The sequence below is a fragment of the Semicossyphus pulcher genome, unplaced genomic scaffold (assembly GCF_022749685.1).
Source record: "Semicossyphus pulcher isolate SPU_LCO1_2020_fin unplaced genomic scaffold, fSemPul1.0.p SCAF_15, whole genome shotgun sequence".
Lineage (NCBI taxonomy): Eukaryota > Metazoa > Chordata > Actinopteri > Labriformes > Labridae > Semicossyphus > Semicossyphus pulcher.
In genome coordinates, this window is record NW_027211659.1 from 26,502,280 (window position 1) to 26,524,005 (window position 21,726).

General features: G+C 41.9%; 1 protein-coding gene across 1 annotated transcript in view; it reads left to right on the forward strand.

Annotated features, from left to right (window-relative positions):
- clasp1a (cytoplasmic linker associated protein 1a) overlaps positions 1 to 21,726 on the forward strand; it is a 103,405-nt gene that overhangs the window by 72,744 nt on the left and 8,935 nt on the right. The window contains exons 22-37 of the mRNA XM_069663126.1: positions 2,216 to 2,320; positions 3,499 to 3,561; positions 4,306 to 4,409; positions 6,422 to 6,445; positions 7,940 to 8,184; positions 9,284 to 9,347; positions 9,622 to 9,785; positions 10,057 to 10,135; positions 10,241 to 10,384; positions 14,296 to 14,445; positions 14,533 to 14,639; positions 16,680 to 16,827; positions 18,716 to 18,962; positions 19,376 to 19,438; positions 21,216 to 21,406; positions 21,505 to 21,633. Of these exons, the coding sequence (XP_069519227.1) occupies positions 2,216 to 2,320; positions 3,499 to 3,561; positions 4,306 to 4,409; positions 6,422 to 6,445; positions 7,940 to 8,184; positions 9,284 to 9,347; positions 9,622 to 9,785; positions 10,057 to 10,135; positions 10,241 to 10,384; positions 14,296 to 14,445; positions 14,533 to 14,639; positions 16,680 to 16,827; positions 18,716 to 18,962; positions 19,376 to 19,438; positions 21,216 to 21,406; positions 21,505 to 21,633 (2,027 nt within the window). The remainder of the gene's footprint in view (positions 1 to 2,215; positions 2,321 to 3,498; positions 3,562 to 4,305; positions 4,410 to 6,421; positions 6,446 to 7,939; positions 8,185 to 9,283; positions 9,348 to 9,621; positions 9,786 to 10,056; positions 10,136 to 10,240; positions 10,385 to 14,295; positions 14,446 to 14,532; positions 14,640 to 16,679; positions 16,828 to 18,715; positions 18,963 to 19,375; positions 19,439 to 21,215; positions 21,407 to 21,504; positions 21,634 to 21,726) is intronic.

Below are 21,726 nucleotides of genomic sequence, written 5' to 3' on the forward strand. Positions count from 1 at the left end.
ACATCCTCACTTGACTAAGAGTTACAAATAGGACTGAAAACTCTGTCGACGTTATATACGGCTACAGACATCACCGTTTTCTTTCATGATGCAGGAAAAACAGTGTTCTTTTATTAATCAGTTTCTTGTCAAATCCACCCTTCTCAAATGTGGACGCTCCACATCACTGAATAATAATAATAACTTCGACTTCTAAAGCGCCTTTCATGTGACCCAAGGCCGCTCTACAGAGTGAATAACGAACAGACAACAGAACAAAACAAGCAAACAAATAAGGCAGAAAGAGGTAAATAAACTCAGCACTGAAAAGAGGGGAAGGTGGTGACTTCTAGTCCAAAGGCCGTGGTGAACAGATGGGCTTTGAGGGTGTAAATTGACAACACATGTGTGCTCATAACCATAACGAACATGAGCATATGTACTGATAAGTGACGTGTGATATGTCCACACACATTCTGTCGAAAACAAGTGAAACTGGACTTTCCTATCTGAACTGAAGATAAACTTTGGAAACAGATTTTCATTGTCCATCTCAAAGAGCTGTTGCTTATTCAAGCTCTGATACTGACATCACAAAGATAACCGTGTCCAATTTTAACTTTTCATCATGATAAAACCGTCACACGTCAAGCATCGTTCAGACCTATTCTTACCTGTGATTGGTTGAGAGGGAGTGGTGGCTGTGTGTGTCCTGGTAGTTTGAGTATCTTCCTCTAAACATCTTTATTCTGTCTTGAAAATGAGGCTAAAACTATGAGGACTGTGAAATCATGTCGAGTATAAAGAAGATGGATTGTTACTCTTTTGTAATCAACAGCATCAGGATGGTGTAGCGTGCGTGGCTAATTTTGCACAGGTGTGTGATGATCTGACCCTATGAGTATCTAGAGAGATCCACGCATTCATGCAGAGTCAAACCTCTGCTGACAGATAATCTTTTCCTCGTCTTCCTGTCTTCTTTAATAGACTGGCTGCTTTTTGTGTCTTTAAGTGACGTTCAAAAGTTGTTTCAGTAAGAGACAATATAAGACTTTCTGTTGATTTGCAGATCCATCATTTTCATTCACTTCGTCTGTAGCTTAGACTGTATACAGGAAGTCAGCCACCAGTTTGTCGATTACTGCTTTGAAGCCCAGAGTTAGGCATCATGGCGTCGCCATCTTTGTTTTTTGAAGCCAGAAGTGACTACGCTTGGAAAATATCTTTGATGTGCATTGCCACGCCTCTTTTCTGGTAACAACTGGTCAGTTATTCTAGCCACACCCTAAAAAGCATACTCTGTTTTATCTTTTCTTTTAGCCCAAAAGGGACCATCATTTACAAAATAAACATCATGATGTATTGTAATAGACTTGAAACTAGAGATTGAGACCATAAACTCATTAGTAGGTTTTTTACTGAGGTGATAAATCAGATGAAAAGTTGGGTGAAGTCAGACTTCATTTTGCAACCAGTGGAGTCGCCCCCTGCAGGCCGTTAGACAAAATGCAGCCACTTTTGCATTAGCCTCTATTTGAACAGAGTCTATGGTCTGTTAGCGAGTATGTTGTATGATTACAGGTTTGTTTTGATAATAAGGGGACATCTGTAGCTCATGCTCCTCTGTTACTGCTGCTTTGAACACATTTCGATGTGTGTCTTTCTTAGTATCTAAGTTTCAAACCCTGTAATCCTTGTTTTATGAGTCTAACCTTTGTAACACATTTACAGAAGCTTGAGTTGCTCTATCTAACTAATGCTGTTTTACCAACTCACTCACTCACCCAGCATTTTGATACTGCTTCTTCTCTGTTTTACTGTGACCCTGTTTCTGCTCCTCTTCATCTTCTTATTTCTCCAGTCAGTCTTTATCTCCCTTTATGTTTTGGCAACAGCTGCAGTCACTATATTATCTGTACGTCACTTAGGCATATGCATTTGCAAGAAATATTGTGAGCACATTCATAATCTTATCTCTGCCTTTATTTTACTATCAACGTAAGCAGGGAACAAAGTTAACTGTTTGTAATGAAAGTAGCATCCTGGAGATGCAGTACATTCTGCAGAGCTTTACACTTTCAGTCTTCTTCTTCCTCTCTTCCCTTTTTCTTTTCCTAATTTCTGACCCACGTTCCCCCATGAATGCACACTGACATTCCCACCTAACTTGTTGTCCTGACAGCCAGCCTGTGTGGTAAAGCTCTTCTTCCTGCTGCTCTTCCCTACCGCACGCTAGCCCGGAGCCGCATTCCCCGTCCCAGCATGAGTCAGGGCTGCAGTCGCGACACAAGTCGTGAGAGCAGCCGCGACACCAGCCCCGCTCGGGGCTTCACTCCTCTGGGTGAGTATCGCTGTGTTGTGTCACAGGAAGTGTCCGAAACCAGAAACATAGGCCGTCCTTGTAGTGTCTTCTTGCTATTCTACTTCTGGCTGTGCATGCACTAACTGTGTCTTTCTGGTTTTAGGGGAGATTTTAGGTCTTTGTGGGGATACAATATATTTTTTTCTTTAGGCTACCATCTTGAAATGTACCTTCTTCATTTTGGACTGTTTTAATCTGTGTACAAATGTTGTGATTCTAGGTCTGAGTGCCTTGTCTTATAGGTTTATTATTAAATATTACACAAGACGTGTGACCACTTATGTCACCTATTATGGGGTTTAAAAAAGTTGGTAGCTATAAAAAGTGTTTTAATTCATCCAGGAGATTTCTTCGGTTGGAAGCCATTCTCAGTTTTTGATATACTCTTTGCACGGTTTGTTAGTTTTGTGACTTTAGTGTTTTAAAGAGGAAGGAGAGGTAGACCAGCAGCGCCCGTGTTGTTTTTAATCAACAGAGTTTGGTAGCTTTGAAGACGCTGATTTAAGGGCTTCTTTTGGTCTCAAGAAGAAAAATCAACCTTAGCTAAAAGGTGTATCTCTGAAGCAGTGATTTTTCTTTGCGTACGAATTCTGTGTGGTCATTGAAGTAGTATTTATTCTGTTTTAAATATAACTAAATCCATTCCATATTTGACATAGATTCCTTCCCCACACATAGATTAATGAAAGAATCATAACCTCAATCATGTTTTGTGGTATTTTGATTTAAAACACCAATTATATAACGTACGTATTGAACAGCAGCAGACAGATGACTGCTCATTCATTGTTGAATTATTAGTATTAAGTATTAAATTGTTGTATCTTATTTATTCTACATTTATTCAAAGCAGTGACACGTTTTTTCCCCTTAACATATTTCTTGATTTCCTATTTGTCATGAGGGACGAAGTGGTGGAATTTATTGTGAGTTTAGGTCCAGTGTAAACGTTCCTGAAGATTTTGACAAATTAAAAACATGACAAAATCAGAAGAATTGATGAAATAACAAATTAATTAAGTTATTAATTGTAGGACGCTAGGTGCAGCCGTTTTAAATGGCTCCTGAGTCTTACCTCAGAGGTCGCTGTTAGACATGTAGTGTGTGTCACTAACCCTCACGGTCCCGATGTCGCCCACCTCTCCTGTCCCCTGCAGCCTCCCGACGTCACTCCCGTTCAACCAGCGCTCTCTCCACAGCCGACCCCCACGGCCAGTCAGGTGACCTGCATGCTCAGAAACCACCCAACTCGCCCAGTCGCTCATTGATAAAAACTCCCTGTCGTAGAGGCAGCCTTGCCTTTTGAATCAGCATGCTTCTGTCATTGCGTTAAGTGATGTGACCGCAGGCCGCTTCCATTACGTTATGTTTCAGTTGTATTCAGTGTTTTAGAAAACAGGAACGGTAAGAGGAAGTTGTGTTTGTTAAATGAAACATTTAGTTGTCATCTGTTTGTCCATTAATCACCATTTTGCTTCTTAAGTGCCTTATCATACTTTTTCATCGTAGCTGTGTATTCTGTGGAATCATGATCTGAAGCCTTTTTTTATTGGTCCAGTGTTTCAGCTTTAATCGTTATTATTTGCCACTTTTCATATTTTGAACTTTGTGAATTTTGGGTTTAATTTGGTGAATATTTTTATAGTCTTCATCTCTGCCTGCGCCTGGTCCTGATCATCCTCTATTTGTTTTCTGTTGTGACATGTATCCTTTATTCATTAAGCTTTTGGTGGTTGGAGACTTGAGGCTATATTCCTCTCTTGGTGTCTTTTCAGCGTATTCATTTCCATTTTATTTCTTAATATTCAAATGTGTCCGAAGGAAACTTTGTAGTGTGGCTGCCACAATAAAAATCTTCCTTTCCTTTTGTCTTTTCAGGTAAGTGACAGTGGCCACACTGACTTTCTTTCCAAGCGTCACTCATCATCTTCTTTTGCCTTTTTGTTTCCCCACTTCCTCTCTAGACCGATACGGTTTGATTCACCAAGCAAGAATCTCTGCGTCAGTCAACGCCATGAGGGTCCTTAACACCGGCACTGAGGTGGAGGCAGCTGTTGCTGACGCTCTGGTAAGTAGCTTCACTTCAGTCTCTTCAGAGGAGACGGCTCTTAACAAGAGGGGATTGTGGATAAATCAGGCTCTAGCCAAAATATTCAGATATGCAGATATTGTGATGGAATTAGTTGACTTACCGTAAAATCTGGAACATAAATCACACCAGATTCTAAGACGCAGTCTGTTTTTGGGCGTAACCTAGAGGGAAAAAAGGTTTTCTATAGCTTTTTATTAATAAAAATGTTATGTCAACTCTTTTTCAATTTATTTTCATTTGAAAAACATTCAAAACACAAATTATAGCCGACCATCTCTTTTCACCATGTTGAGTTTGCAATCCTGCTAGCTACCGGTGCTGTAGTTGAGCTCAGCTACAGCTGATTCTTGTGAGGGAGGCGGCTGCACTGACAGATCATGACGGGGCATGTCTGTGACAAAGCGTTAGCTAGATTATAGCGCCATCGTCTGGGTAAAATACCGTAACACAATAAAATGGTACATTGGTCGCACCAGTGTGGAGGACGCAGTCCACTTTTCAGATGAAAAAAATAGTATTATAAGTCTTATACACCGAGTTTTACGATAATTGCAAAGTGGCCTCATTACTAAAGTGCCCTATACCTGCTAACTGAAGCAGAGAAGTTGCAGATCTTAGTCTTAAAAAGCCTTGTTTTTTCTGCCCTCATAAAGAGTCTTGACTTTAAAGGAGAAACATATTCAAATTGTCCTCTTGCCTGCTTTGTTTTCACAGTAAACATTTCAGTCAGCACTGTTAGATATGTAGCAAACAGTGTTACTAAAACTAGCTGAAGAACATACTTTACTGAACATAAATCATGGATGTAGCCAAACCCATTTGTTTTTGTTTTAAAGCCTTGAGGCATTATTTGCGTGAGAAAGTGGAGCTGGAGGGGAGCAAGGGGTTAGCAAACACGAAGTTATCAGCAAGTGTTAGCATTTACTTGGTTCTTAAGGGGTATCTTTAATTCACATTTACTGGGGTGCTATTTTGGGTTAGTTAAAAACAGGTTAATACTTTATATTAAGGTTCACATATTCACTATTAATTAGTTGCTTATTAGAGTGCATTTAGTAGCATACTGGCTCTAAACCCTTAGTTAATGCCTTAGTAGTTGTAGAATATGCTCCTGCAGAATAAGGTGTTAATAAGTGCTTTATAATGACTAATAAATAGCCAATATGCTACTCAAATGCATGCTAATAACAGCTAATTAATAGAGAATATGTGCACTTTAGTATAAAGTATACCAAAAACAGGATTTACACAAAATGTTCTTACAAAAAAAAACAACAACTTGTCAGTCGCAAGGTAATCGCCCTAAAGCATACCCTGCTTTTTTTGTCTATTATACTTTAAATGGAACCATAACCTAAAAAAACAACATCATTCTGTTTTGAAGAAGACTTGAAACTAGCATTTGAGACCATGAACTCATCAGAAAATCCAATACAATATGACAACCAGTTGAGTCGCCCCCTGCTGGCCATTAACAGAATGCAGAATTCAACCAGTCGCTCTTCTCCCGCTCCAGCCTCCCGACCGAATATGGTCACTTCTGGCTCCAAAAAACAAGGACATGGACACGGTCAAAATCTCAAGGCTTCAAAACAGTTGTCTACAGACCAATGAGTGACATCGAGGTGGCAAACAATCTAGTCAACAATCTTAATTTCTTTTATATGCTAGTTTAAGATACTTAAAAAAGTCACAGAGGCATGCAGGTGTCATTTAACCTGTTTGTATTGTTGTTCTGATACCTGAGGACGCATGTATGTTCACAGATAAAAATGGCTTCATGCCTAAGGGTCATATCCAAATGTCTATGTGTTCTTTCTTCTGACCTTTTAGTTAGAGCATCTTAACCTTTCCCAAAAACTAGTTGAAATGTTTATTGTCTTGTTTTGTCCTCTTTGACACACGCAGAAGGACTGTGCTTGTTCTTTGTCCCCCTTTAAACCTGCCCTCTCTCCTCTTTCCCTCTCGGTTGTTTGTTACCATTTCAGCTGTTAGGAGACTCCAGGAATAAGGTAGTTGGTCATTTTCCCTTCTGTCCGTATATCCATGCCATCACGCACTAATCAAGTCCGGAAATCAATGATGCAGCTTGACTCATTATATTGGCTCATGACACCCCCCCACCCCTCTTTTTATTCTTTTTATTCTTTTTATTTTAACGTGAATGTTTGTCCATCGCATCCCAGTTGTTGGCATTTATGGTACCCAGCAAAGTCCTCTTTTCTCATTGTGATAATGTGTTGAATGTCATCATCTTGGTACATTATTCACATGTTTCTTTATCTTTTCCATGAGAGTTAGTATGCTCTACATGTTTGAAGTGTCCCCCACTGCATTGCATTTGTAGTCAAGACCTTTGCTTACCTGTGGCACTGCTTGACTGGCTTTTGATGACAAAAAGAAAGTTTTGTTATTTCTTTTTTACGGAGGAGAAGCATACTACAGCGGATTATCTATCAATTTTACCTTTAAACCTGAAGAGGAATTCTTGTATTTTTAACCTGTGCCCTAATTTTACATAGTTCAAGGTCTTAATAGCCAAACGCCAATCTCCACACTCACAGACTTTGAGGCTCGTAAGTGTGTGAGTGCTTATTGCTGTCCCACCGTCAAATCACCAAGTGCGCGAGGGCTCTGATGCAGACTTTCCAACATCAAATTGTACACTTTCCACGAGTCCGCATATCTGCAGACTTTCCTGCGGGACTTACCCAGACTTTGTTGTGAGCTTGGTGATGTGAAGAACTTGATTGTCCGGCCCCCCACTAAATGTAAACAAATGTTCGTATACTGAAGAAGTATTCAATAAAGTTTGAACAAAAAAACAAACGTAAACAAAGCGAGCATGGACGATGACGGGGACAACCATAAATAAGTTTATCTAGATGTTTGTTTTTCTGTTAAATATTGGCAAAGGATTAACATTAACACCTTTCTGACTTTTGACAGTTTGCTAAAATATTCAAACACTATAATGCAAGAGCCACAATTACATACTGGAGATCAGCTCTTTTAGAATTATTTAATGGCGCATCTTGTTTCCAAGCAACGTGCAATGCCATGATAGCGTGTCCCATTCCCCGTTTTTATGCAGTTCCCAAACCCTCACAGACTCACGCACTAATGCACTGCACACATTTGCCTGCGAGGGTTACATTGGGGCCAGATTTTCTGGTGCCTGCTAAAGCGATCTACATTAGTACTTCCAAAACGTGTTGTACCTGTTTGTCATTTAGTCCTTAATATGCTAAATTAGTGCCCAGGCTTAAAAATACTGTAATTCCTCTGTAAAAGTCTTCAGAACAAAACAGGAAGTGTTCGTTTCACATGATAGTACAGAAAGCTGCATGGCTTCCTGATGCTACTGGCGACCTTTAAGCTGTCAAAGACTGTTACTCATGGCTGACTTTATTTGCCCTATTAGCACATTACCTGCAGAGCTTGGTTAACGTTCAGGTGTCAAACTGTGTGTCTCTCATTTCCTTCACATTTTCTTTCTCCAACAGAGGAAGCCGATGAGGAGGAGGTACGAATCACCCGGGATGTACTCTGATGACGATGCCAACAGCGATGCGTCCAGTGCCTGCTCAGAGCGCTCATATGGCTCGAGGAACGGAGGCATTCCCCATTACCTGCGCCAGACGGAGGACGTGGCGGAGATCCTGAACCACTGCGCCAGCTCCAACTGGTCAGAGAGGAAGGAAGGCCTGCTGGGCCTGCAGAACCTCCTCAAGAGCCAAAGAATACTGAGGTGGGATTTGGTCCTGAATTTTAATGCCTGTTACTGTGTGCATAACAGAAAAAAGGAGATGTCAAAGTGTACATTTATACTAGCTGCTCTTTGCAGGAGTAGAGGCCCAAGAATATAAAAGCACACATGCTTGAATTTCTCTGTACGAAAATACAAAATTTGGGTCAAAAGAAAAATATCTCTTGACTGCAATCTTCATCCGAGGGAGTCTTGAGCATCACGTCCTTCCATCCCTAAAGACATAAGAACAGCATGAACATGCTGTGCACTGGACAATGTTTGTGTTGGAAAAATGTTTTAAGTTAACTCCATGCTGAAAAACCCTTTAATTTGTCCGTCCAATTACCCACACTTGCAGTATTTGCGAGTAGTCATGTGCCTACTTGTTAAAGGTATTTTCAGTAATTGCCCCAGTGCCCATTTAACAGGTTTTGGAGTAGAAAGACAGCCTGACACTTGGATCTCTTTATGTCTGACCACTGTTTATTCTGACATATGGGGAAACATCTATGTTTCTCCCACTGCCAACTCCAACTCAAATAAAATAAAATATAAAACGTCGGCTTAGTTTGCAGCAACTTAAAGCTAGCAGCCATCACTCTTAAAGGAGCAATTTGCCAATTTTCAAACTCAGTCTTATCATGCTAAAGATGTCTCCGCTTCTCCAGTGGGCCCTAGAAAACCTCCAGGGAGGCCAGGGAGCTCGCTAAACAACACTTCCTCAATCTAGGACGCCCGCCTCCGATGCCATGTCTCGTTTAAAATCGTCAGGTTTGAAATATAGACTGCAGACCTGAAGATTTTTTGGACAATCCACCGGTATATTCTCGTCCTATTTCGGATTCTGTCCAGCTGCAGCAATGAGCCATTGCCTGCAGTAAAAAAGGATAGTATAACAACTGTAGACCCCTGGTTCCCCTCCCACCCTCGGCCCTCTACTACGTGCCGTCCCCACTCTCTCTTCCCATGTTTCGGACACTATCCACTGTCCTGTGTCTTTCAATAAAGGAATAAAAAGGCCAGAAAGAAAGAGTTTGAAGCATTTTGCCGACCGCAGCTCTGCTTTACTCACTTCCTGTGTGTTTTCTGTTCACTGCAGCCGAGTGGAGCTGAAGAGACTGTGTGAAATCTTCACAAGGATGTTTGCAGATCCACATAGCAAGGTAAAATAAGTGCACGAACTAAAGTGTAACAAGTAACTGTGACGTAGGCATGGTATGCAAAGAATATAAACAATGTATCTGTGACTTAACTGAAACTAACAGCGTGTCTCTTGTTGCATGGTCTGCCTTGCTGTGGATTTAACAACAGAGAGTAAGTGTGTTTTTATCATTACTATCACAGGCATGAAGCTAAAACTGACTGAACAAGAGCAGTTTAATCACAGAGCAGTCAAATCAAGCAGGGTTTTGTAATACATGTTTGAATTGTACACAGGTGTTCAGCATGTTTCTGGAGACTCTGGTGGACTTCGTCACGGTCCACAGGGAGGACCTGCAGGACTGGCTTTTTGTCCTGCTCACTCAGCTGCTGAAGAAGATGGGGGCAGACCTGCTGGGCTCAGTCCAGGCCAAAGTCCAGAAGGCTCTGGATATCACAAGGTCTGCAATGACCGGCATGGCTGTAAAGGTCACAGGGAGGGGTTAGCCAAGATTAGGGGCTGTTGTGCATTTCCAGTAGATAAGGGGACATTTCACACTATTGGAAATTACTTTTGTATTTATCGAGCAGCTCCAGACCATTAATTCACCAGTCTGTGCATGTTACAGAGTAGTAGTCTCTCCTTGTGTGTAAGAAGTTTTTCCAGGGAGTTAAAGGTCCTTTAGTCTGAGCGTAAAACCAAGTTCACTTCTCTTTCTTTATCTTTGTCAGGGACTCCTTCCCGTTCGACCAACAGTTCAACATCCTGATGAGGTTTATCGTGGATCAGACTCAGACTCCTAATCTCAAGGTAAGGTCCAAAGAGAGAGGGTGATTATATTTGTAAGGCAGGTGATTGATGGTTGACTGATGTGACTTTATTAGACATGTGATTATACGTTTCTTCTCTCTTTAGGTCAAAGTGGCCATTTTGAAGTACATCGAGTGTCTGGCTCGGCAGATGGACCCGACGGACTTTGTGAACTCCAGTGAGACCCGCCTGGCCGTGTCTCGCATCATCACCTGGACCACAGAACCAAAGAGTTCTGATGTCAGGAAGGTGGGCCATCAACTGTTCGTTCTGTTGTTTAGCACGGACAGTGGGAGTGTGTTTGACAAGACGAAACTTTAAACACTCCAAACCTGAACTTATGTTAGTTCTTACTTTAAGTAGGGTACATTTATTCAGTTTATGTTTTTAACACTCCCTTTAAAATCGTTATAATTGGACTGATTGGAGGATATTAAAGACTGGCCCCACTTTCATATTTTAAGTCCTTAAATGACTAATGGTTATACATTGATTTTTGCTTTCTTTAATCAGAACTAGCCTAACTTTACTCTCTTCAAAGCCACCAGACTCCATTGACAGAAACAGTAATGTTACCTTGCAGAACACAGAAGTTGCCGGTCTACCGCTGACTCGATTGGTTACTTCAATAGTGATATGGTGTTGTGTTTGATTCGAGGTTCATCATTTCATTTAAAACACCAAAGTAACAAAACAATACAAACGATCAAGGGAAGGGTGGACCAGCAACTCTCAATGTCGACGGAGTCTGTGGCAGCAGGAGTGATAGCTAACAGCTGTTTCTGCTTAATCTAAATTTAGCTAAAAGCCTATTTCAGAAGCGATCACTCAAATGTTATAAAACTCTGAACCTGTCAGTGGTAAAAACAAGTACTGTAAGTGGATGCACTTTGATCAGGCTGATTTGTCCTGGAAGATGACTTTGCAACCATTACTGCCAGTTTCTTGGCTGCCAGCTCAAGCAGTCTACTGCAGCGGTTCCACGTCTTTTTGGATCTAAAAGTCATTAATACCCAATTATTTGTTAAAAAAAATAGGGCCTGGATTAAAGAATACTTCTCTAAAGCAAAAGAGGACATATTAGTTTTAAATTAAAGCCTTTGTTTTTGTTTCTTTTATTGCTTCAATACCGAGTAGTGTAGATATAATCTTCACTGGAAATAGTGCCATAATAAACTGTCATCATAACATAACATGTTAGCTAGCTTATTGGAGACTTTCAAGTGTGAAGTTACACAAAGTATTGGGATTTGAGATGTTCATTTTGAATGATTGTAGAATATCTACTGCATATAATATACAGTCTGTTTCATTATTAAGATGGAATTTATCTTAACAGTTAGTCAGAAGACAAACATACAGCTGGCAGCATCTTGTTTACCTGCACACTTTTTTATCACTTGAATTCTTCAGCTGTTGTTGTTTGTTTAGTAACTGTTGTAAACTTTGATAATAGGCACTCTCCGCGTCGATGGCCTTGGGTCAACGGCCCATTATCTTCCCCTTGTCTGATACACGTCATATGTTCTCTCCTCTGTGTCCCCTTCTGTTTGACTTTCAACTGCTGTTCCTCAAAATGAACGATGAATCAAATCCTCACCTAGTTTCAGATCACAGGCGTTTACCTCCAGGCAGCTGGAAATAGATCTACAACTATAAATATGTGTCTGCTGCTGAGAGCTCACTTGAGTTTGTTTTCATGAGTAAAGACATTATCCAGACATTATCCTTAAATTATCCCGGCATTATCCAGACATTATCCTGGCATTATCCCGACATTATCCAGACATTATCCTGGCATTCGCCAGACATTATCCCGACATTATCCAGACATTATCTAAACATTATCCCGACATTATCCCGGCATTATCCAGATATTAACCTGCCATTATCCTGCCATTATTCATACATTATCCCGCCATTATCAAGACATTATCCTGCCATTATTCAGACATTATCAAGACTTTATCCTGCCATTATTCAGACATTATCCCGCCATTATCCAGTCATTATCCAGACAATATCCCAACATTATCCTGGCATTATCCCGACATTATCCTTGCATTATCCCTACATTATCCAGACATTATCCCAACATTATCCAGACATTATCCTGGCATTAGCCTGACATTATCCAGACACTATCCAGATATTAACCTGCCTTTATCCTGCCATTATTCATACATTATCCCGCCATTATCAAGACATTATCTTGCCATTATTCAGACATTATCCCGCCATTATAAAGACATTATCCTGCCATTATCCAGACATTATTCCGACATTATTCAGCTATTATTCCAACATTATCCCAAAATTATCCCAAGAATATCCATGGATTAGAAGGAGGTCATTTTGAATTTGTTTCGTATAGGACTGGAACTTGTGATTATTTTTATTATGTTCTATTTTTTCACAAATATTCATTTTTAGGATTTGAAAAAAGCTCTAAAAGAATATAAAAATACAGTTGTGTAGTTATAGGTTGGGAATGGTCCTGGAAATTTTACTTTTAATCCTTGAATAGTCACCAAAAAGTGTATTTGCCTCCATATGTGACGGTAAAGGACCTGTAACTTGCTATAATGCCCATTCTACCCTGCCACTGTGCCCCAGACCCTTCAAAACTGGGTGAGCGAGGAGCTAGCTGGCAGGTCCAGTACTGCAGCCTTACTGTCCGCTGAGGGCAACCAGGAAGACAGGTGTAAGCAGGTATAGAGCCCGCTCCGACAGCTGAAAACTACACGATAAGCACGCAACGCCCCGCCTGCCTGGAGCCTAACCAACACCTTTAAGATAGAGAAACCTCGAGTGTGGCATCTTTCACTCACCTCTACATCTACGCTGTAGCTGTTATGCTGTAACAACCTTAAATCAGTCCCTGCCTTGCACTCACTCACCAAACAGATTGAGCTTGTTTTGCAACTAGGAAAGACTTAGTTTAACCTTTGTGTTTTCCAAATTACTGGATTTGCTTGTTGCTCTGTATGAATGGATTTTTAAGCCGTTTTTATTGATAGGAATGCTGTTTTGTTACTACTGTGTGCCTAACACATTTTGTTTGTCTGACTCACATTAACAGCCTCTCATCCACCTGCATGTTAACAACTTATTTTTGCATAAGAAGAGTTATTCAACTTTCACACTTATACGTTATATGTTTATGTAAAGCTCCAGGTAACAGTATTCTAAACTGGGAGTATGATTCCGTTACATAATGTTTCCTTTTTTCCAAAGCAACTAAGACTAAATGAAACATCTATACACTTGAGCACAGCAATTTTATGTTTTGTGGTAATGAATTAATCCTCCGAAACACTAAACTTATTTGTTCTTGATATACAAAAAGATTTTGTTTTTAACTGATATAGGCAGTGACAGTTCCTTTGGTCAAACTGCACAAAGAGTAGCATTATGATGTTGGATGTCACAGGGACTGTGATAAACACAGCAGAAAAGCAGAAAACAACGATAACAACACCCTTTTTTATTTTTACATCAGCTGGTAAATATACTGTAGATTAAAAACAAAACAACAAACCAGAATAAAACAATGTGTTTCATAAAAATATGGTTGTTTTTCCTCAAATACAAACCAGAGTCAAACATTGATGCCAGTTTTAGCTTCTGTCACGGTACAGTATGATGCCCTCTGATGAACCAAACCACCACCTTGGTACCCAACAGCACTCTTAATGACCTTTCTTTAGACCTCCTTAAGTTTGATCTTCACTCACCTGCATGTAGAAACATTGACACAGCAACAATGAACACTTACTGTAAATACTTCATTAGTTTTTCACTGAATGCGGCTTTGAAGACTCACCTTTTAACGTTTCTTTCTACAGGCTAATGCATTCATTTGTCTGCAAAGGATTGCGCTGTGCAGTTGGTGTCCATGGTTTCAGAATAGTTTTGCCCTGTTATAACCTTTGCATCTAGAAAATTTGCATCTTTAAAATTGTCACATAATTAATAATTTGCTCATCTTTGCTTCTTTGATGTCCAGAAAATGTCAGCACAGCTCCTCTGCCTCACTGTGGTGATAATGTTGTTAAAGACACCAGGTCATGGCACTTCTGGAACCAAGGACACCATCTGAGCTTTTTCTATGCTGTTGATGTCCTCCATCCTAACCCGCTGTTTTACGCCTCCTCCAGGCGGCTCAGGTGGTGCTGATCTCTTTGTTCGAGCTCAACACCCCAGAGTTCACCATGCTGCTGGGAGCTCTGCCCAAGACCTTCCAGGACGGCGCCACCAAACTGCTGCACAACCACCTGAAGAACTCCAGCAACACCAGCAGCAGCGTGGTGAGTCAAAGCAAACAGGAGTAGAACCGGATCAGACAGCAGGGTCGCCACCTTCAGGTTTCATTGTTGTTTCCTTTGCCTTTCCAGGGGTCTCCGAGCAATACCATTGGTCGGACGCCGTCACGCCACACCCCCAGCAGAACCAGCCCCCTCACCTCTCCGACAAACTGTTCCCACGGAGGATTATCTCCAAGGTAATGAATCAGTCATCTGTTATTTAACTATTCTAACACACAGCTTTCTTTTGTATTTTCTGCTGTGATGTTTTTGTTGTCTAACTAACACACAACCTAACAGGCGGGTTTGTAAGGGCATGATACTGAGTGAGCTGCTCAGAGAGGTTAAAACTTTTCTACAAACAATGAGGGTGAAATAATTTTCCTCTGGTTGAAAAGTAACTGTTTTTAAATGCATATTTACATTCGCCAGAACTATAGTGAGGTGCCAAGCGTCTAATCTGTGCTGAGAGCTGCATGTTTGGAAATATTTTCTGGTCTCCAAGGGCTTAAAAAATGTTAAGCTCAGGTTAAAAGTTCAGATGGTTCAGGGGTGGGACAGACACCACAAACACCAGGCGGTGCTGAAGAGCTGGACAATAACCTTGGGCCTTAACTGTTAAAGTGATAATCTCGAAGACTTTTCATGTAAATAAATGTCTGTTAAGTCACTATCTGTCGCCGAATGAGGTAACACAATGGTGATTGAGCCTATGGCCCACTGATGAAAGCCTTTGCAAATGCAGAATTATGGACTGGGTGTCCGTGGCGACTCAAGCAGCGCCCAGTTAGTGACGCGTTTTCCATCAGCCAGCAGTGGTTGGTCTGCCAGAGAGGGTAGGCGGAGCTAAGCGGCTCCTTTTCCGCTCTCTGCAAGTGTTGCGAGTAAACAGTAATCTACTATGGCTGAACAAACAAAGAAAAGATGGATGACTACAGATACAACTTCAACAAGAAGTGAAAATCCAAAGAAGAAGAAACAAACTCGACGCTCAGATGAAGCGAACAGTCTGAAAAGGAAAGCGACCGTCAGCCAGGAAAATCAAGAGTTACAACCGGAGCCGAAGAGAATGAAACTGAGATCTTCGAGATTACCACTTTAAAGTAACTAGACACAAATGTCTCTATGTGCCTTAAAGAGAGCGACAGTGTGTGTTTTCAGTCATCAGCTGGTAAATACACCTTGGTGGACACATCACCTGTATGTCCAGGCTCATATACGAGGCTGTTTGCTGATAATGTGACTGATATCGGGTCCCTAAAATACAACTTAATACAGTTTCTCTGTGTATATAACAGTGGACTCTCTCTTACTGAGCAGCTCATTCACCTGAGTCACTGTGCATGCCTTTTACCTGCAAGCAGAAACCCACAAACATGGATAATGGTGCTTTTGTCTTCTGGTTGTAATAACCCTCATTACACTTCATGCTGTCTGGCTAAAACAGTTACAAACCTCTCCTCACTCATGATGGGGGAGGAGTGTAACTAATGCACAGCTGACTTTGTGGGATTCTGCTTCTCTCTGATGCTCTCCTCTGAGTTAACACTTTCCCTTAACCTTAAAGCTCAGACTAGTTTCTTTTTCTCTTTCTCTTTCTGCACACTTGTTTTTCTTTTCCTCCTCCCTCCTCTTGTCTCGTCTTGTGCTCTCCACTGGTTGTTGTTTTCCACCCACCTCCCCCCCTCCCCTCCCTCTCTCACTCCTGTCTGTCCATCCTTCGCTCCTCCCGGCTGCGCTGTGGCAACAGTCGGTTATGGGGTTGGGGTGTCGACGGACTTTCAAAGCACCCCCCTGCCCCTCCTCCTCCTCCTCCTCAGCCCCACTCCACCCCTGCTGCCCCCTCGCTAAGGGTCCTGCGCAGAGCATATTCACCCAGGTAATGAGGCGGGATGAGACACAAAGGACATTTTTCCTCAAGGAAGCCAGACCCCGATCTTTTCCCTGATCCAAATTCCCTTTTTCAAATCCAATTGAGAGATCTTTCAGTTTCATTGTACGTCAATTTCTCACTAAAAGCTTGTCTTTGTGGTTAATGCTGTGGTCTGCATCTACTTAAAAACATGCACTTTAACACATCTTAAGGTTTACTTACACCTGACCATTCCCCTTCTGAAAACTAACCCGTGTGTGGCTAAAGCGCTCAGCATGGTGACCAAACAAATTCATGATTGTATAAGATAAACTTTTAATGTAAATCTTGTGTGTCTATCTGTCTGTGTTTGTGTGTCTAGCAGCATGATGGAGTATGACACCGAGAACATGAACTCTGAGGAGATCTACAGCTCGCTGCGCGGTGTCACAGAGGCCATCCAGAGCTACAGCTACCGGAGCCAGGAGGACCTGAACGAGCCGATCAGACAGGAGGGCAAGAGGGACGACGCAGTGAGTCACAACATTTCACCTCCCGGAAGATTCCTGCTCATAGAGAGTTTTAAGCCACGATCTGACATTACAGTTGTGCAGCCTTGTAGTCAGTACAAATCTGGATTTTAGATTTTTTTGCACAAAAGTCGAGCAATTGTCTTTTCATAACAGAGAAATTCTGGTATTTGTAAAGCTTGTTTTGACATGTTTTTCGGCACAAAGATTTATATCAGTACAGTCCATTTGCCCCCAAGGATTACGTTGCAGCCGTTACAGTGTGCTGCCAGCTGAAGCAAACTACAGGTGCAATTCCAAAAGTTTTTACCTATTGTCATTTAGACCAGTGGTTCCCAACCTGGGGTCCGGGCCCCCCTCAGGGGGGCGCCAAAGATCACTTGGAGTGCGCGAGGCTTTGTCTGCACTGAGACAAGATTACATTTGCACATGTTAAATGAAATCATGAAAAACACTCTTACTTGATAATCAAAAGTCTGTTCAAATAGAAATATATTTTACTTACACACATGTATGCACACAGATATATTTTTTGACATACATCCATACACGCGTGCAGAAATGCACACATTTATATTTAAAGAGTAACTGCAGACTTAAACATGTTTCTTTAGCTTTAATCTGAATTATATTGCCGTACTGTGATGAACACATCATTGCTGGTGTTAATATGACAATTCTTACCAAATTTATAAAAATCAGCATTTCATGGGTTGGAAATGGGTTTTAAATCAGCCCTGGACCTTTCCAGCCGATGGTGACGTAGGTCGATCGTTTGGGACAAAGCTAGGTAATGAAATGTATTTTAACCTCCTGAGACCCGAGCTTTTGTTTGGTATGCATTTTTAATTTCTCCTACCTTTTGGGGATTAATAGGACCTAATGAGTATGAAACCTAAGAATTGTCTTTGTGTGACATTGAAAAAGTCCCAATGTCCTCACGTGAGAACCTTGTCATAACGGTGTTGTAGCTTGTTGCTATTGATAAAATTAGTCAAATGTGTCAGCCATATCGAGCTACAACTGTTAATACGCATTAAATAAACAAGTTTCAATCATAAAATGTGAAGAGGTTTTGTACCTGGTTGAGTTTTCTGTAGAAACCGACTGTAACACATTTTGGTCGGGATCACGGCCATCTTGAATGTACACTGATCAGTGTAATTTGTTCCATGAATGAGACCAGCGGGTCTAAGTTTCGCAGAATTAAATATAGTGGTGCTTTGAAGCCAAATGTAATGTCCCCGTATGAGGACGCAGGGTCTCAGGAGGTCAAAAAAAGAATGGTAACGCCTGTCAATCAGAGGTGGGTGGTACACCCCCCGGCCCCGTCTTTGAGAGGGAGTCTGTGAAACGGCGCTCATTTTCAAATATATCCTGATCGAGACACGCCAGTCACTAGAGTTTACACTATTTTTGCTAGCGCACTGTACATTAGCCTTCTAGCTATATGTACTTGCATTGCCTTGACTCAAAAAGCTCCGGCTTCAGGCATTAGAGGGGTTGGAGCCAACGGCTCGAACTGATAGGGCTCGGGACCACCACGGTCCTCCACCACACTAAAGTGCTCTTCGGGGGACTCTGGAGGGGAGAAGTCCTCCACCTGAAAAGAGCCCTCTGCGGCAGATGTGCCTTGTGCCTCTGTGTCGCTCTCCATTTTTCTCTGGCCAGACGTCACTGAGCTGCCAGACACGTCCACCCCCCTCTCAGCCCCTTAATTACATTTGCATTGCATCACATAGACTTTATACAGAACCATGATGACTACAAACTCTAAATGTGACGGAACAATAGTTAGAGAAAGCATATGTTATAAGACCAATAAGAAATTGCTATAGATAATAATATATCTCTCATATTCTCCCTCATCCCTCCCTCTTCTGTCCTACAGGCAGGAAGAGAAGGCGTCGCGTCCTCTCCCGGCTCCGACGCCCGCCTCGGCTTAGACGTAGTGGAAGGTGGTCGCACCGCCTTAGACAACAAGACGTCCCTCCTCAACACGCCTTCACCTCGCTCGTTCTCTGGGCCACGAGGTCGTGAATTCGCTCCGTACGGCTACGGTGAAACCATCTGCACGTATGACAAGAGCGCCCTGAAGGAGGCCGTGTTTGACGACGATGTGGAGCAGTTCAGAGACTGTGAGTTCATGGTGGTGTTGTTTTTTGATGTGGTTTTGGTAGCAGACATAAATATTACATCATCAAAATGTACTACACAAAGCAGAAACATCACCCTACCAAGCTTTAGAGTGATGTCAACACTTAAACAAGACCTCAACAACAAGTGTGACAGTATCTATTTGTATTCAGCTTCTCCTCAGTTGGCTAAACATTGCACTGATACAAGGTGACACGTTTACACGAGCTACAGAACAAAGAGGACACACTTTCTCTGCTGTTTACACAAACACAGGTGTGAGCCTCATGTGTGTCAGTTGTTGTTGTTGTCATCACATCCTCTGCTCTGCAACCTTTTGTCTCCCCTCTGTCCCTCACCTCATCCCCCCACCTCCACCTTCATCCCTCCTCCACCCCCTCCTCCTCCTCTCCAGGCCGACGTCAGGAAAGTGGTGAAAACAAGATGACGCTCCCCAAGGTCTTTGGTCCCGCTAAAGGTGCCTCCCCTGCTGGACTAACTGTCTCTCTGATTGTCTCACTCACAGACTTTATGACTGATTTACTGACTGAACCTTTGCTCCACTCACCTGTTGTGTGTTTGCATTATTCACTTGCATCTCTGAATACCCATTACCATTCTTTCAAGGTCTTCTAACTCCACCCAGTACCTGTTTTTCACTAAGTCCAATCTATCCTGCTTCTAATGCAAAACTAGCTGGCAGGAGCTTTTACTAACAGTTATAACATTCTCTAAACTTAAAGTGCTAATCTCGAAGATCTCAGTTTTGTTCTCTTTGGCGGCACCTCTGGTGATAAACAGTAACTGCGGGAGCACACTTCCCAGATATCCAGACAGTGCTGCATGTGTGACGTCCACGGTTGGCTCCGGTTGTAACTCTTGATTTTCCTGGCTGACGGTCGCTTTCCTTTTCAGACTGTTTGCTTCATCTGAGCGTCGAGTTTGTTTCTTCTTCTTTGGATTTTCACTTCTTGTTGAAGTTGTATCTGTAGTCATCCATCTTTTCTTTGTTTGTTCAGCCATAGTAGATTACTGTTTACTCGCAACACTTGCAGAGAGCGGAAAAGCAGCCGCTTAGCTCTGCCTACCCTCTCTGGCAGACCAACCACTGCTGGCTGATGGAAAACGCGTCACTAACTGGGCGCCGCTTGAGTCGCCACAGACACTCAGTCTGTAATACTGCAAATGTTTCCTCAATCGGCGACTTAACAGACATTTAATTAACTGAAAATCTTCGAGATTATCACTTTAACTTAGTTAAAAGTGGGTGGTTGTTTAGTTTGTCTGTCTTGTCTTTTTAGTTTATGGCGTAATGAATAATCTCCTCAATCAAATATCTAGACCCTTCCAACTCCAGAGCACAATATGTGAAATTAGCTTAATTATGTTAACACCTATAGCACAGTGGCAAGGGGCCTACATTTAAAAGATAAAGCTACATTAGAACATCAATAGAATCACAGAAGAAGTGTTGGTTATTGCCACTGACAGGCTCATGTTGTTATTCGAGGTGTCCCTGCAGAGATTCACCAGACTCCATTAACAAAAACATTTACCTTGTCGATCAGGCGAGTGGCTGGCGAGCTGTGTTTATGTGTGACTGTGGTGTTTTATATACAATAACACATACACACTCACTGATCAAGGCAGAAAGAATCCTGTTTCTGTCAATGAAGTCTGGTGGATTTGAAGAAAGCAATATAACTGCTTCTGTAGGGATCCTTTCTGTAATGTTGATAGACATTATAATAGTAATAATCTGAGCCTGGTACATGTATATGTACGAGTACATGTAAAACTTTAAGCTATATAGAATTTTTAGCCCTTAAATGGCAAAATGAATTTAAATTGTTAAACATTTTTCACTGCCAGAGTCATTCTTTTACTTAACCCCCACATACCCAACACTGCATATGTAGCTCCTAGTTTAGGCGTGCATTTACAGATGTATTTCTCAAACAAAACGCACTCTTGTGTTCATTTGTGGCATGTCCTGTCACTTTATATTCTTGTCAAAGATGCAATTTTTACTAAATCATACTTAAGATTGTAATTGAGACTGCTTTTACAGTCCATGATTGTAGAGATAACCCTGCAGGTAACTCATTAGCATGGCATTGTATTATAGTGTTTTTACTAGTCCTGCAAACATTAAAGACTGAGGCTAAGAGTGGATTATTTCTGGGCCATGACGAGGTTTCAGTAGCTGTATTTGTGATGTGTAACATTTCCTCTCATCCTGTCTTGGCGAGCAGTCGGTCAGGACCACTCAGACATGGTAGCCGACCTGCTCAAGGAACTGTCCAATCACAACGAGCGCTCTGAGGAGCGTAAAGGCGCCCTGGTGGAGCTGCTGAAGATCACACGAGAAGACAGCATGGCTGTGTGGGATGAACACTTTAAAACCATCCTCCTCCTCCTGCTGGAGACACTGGGTGATAAAGATGTACGTTGTGTGACGGCCGTGAGTGGTGCTAATTACTGTGCCACAAAGTCGTGTAAACATTTGTGTGCAATAACTGCGTATTCCTCTGTTTCCTGCAGCACACGATCCGAGCCTTGGCCCTGCGAGTGCTGAAAGAAATTCTGAGGAACCAGCCGGCCCGCTTCAAAAACTATGCCGAGCTAACCATCATGAAGACGCTGGAGGCTCACAAAGACTCTCACAAGGAGGTACACAGCCACCACGTAAAACCACATGACAGTATTTTGAAGCTGAGGACACTACACTGACATTTTTTGCATACTGTGCTGGCAAACTGCCTG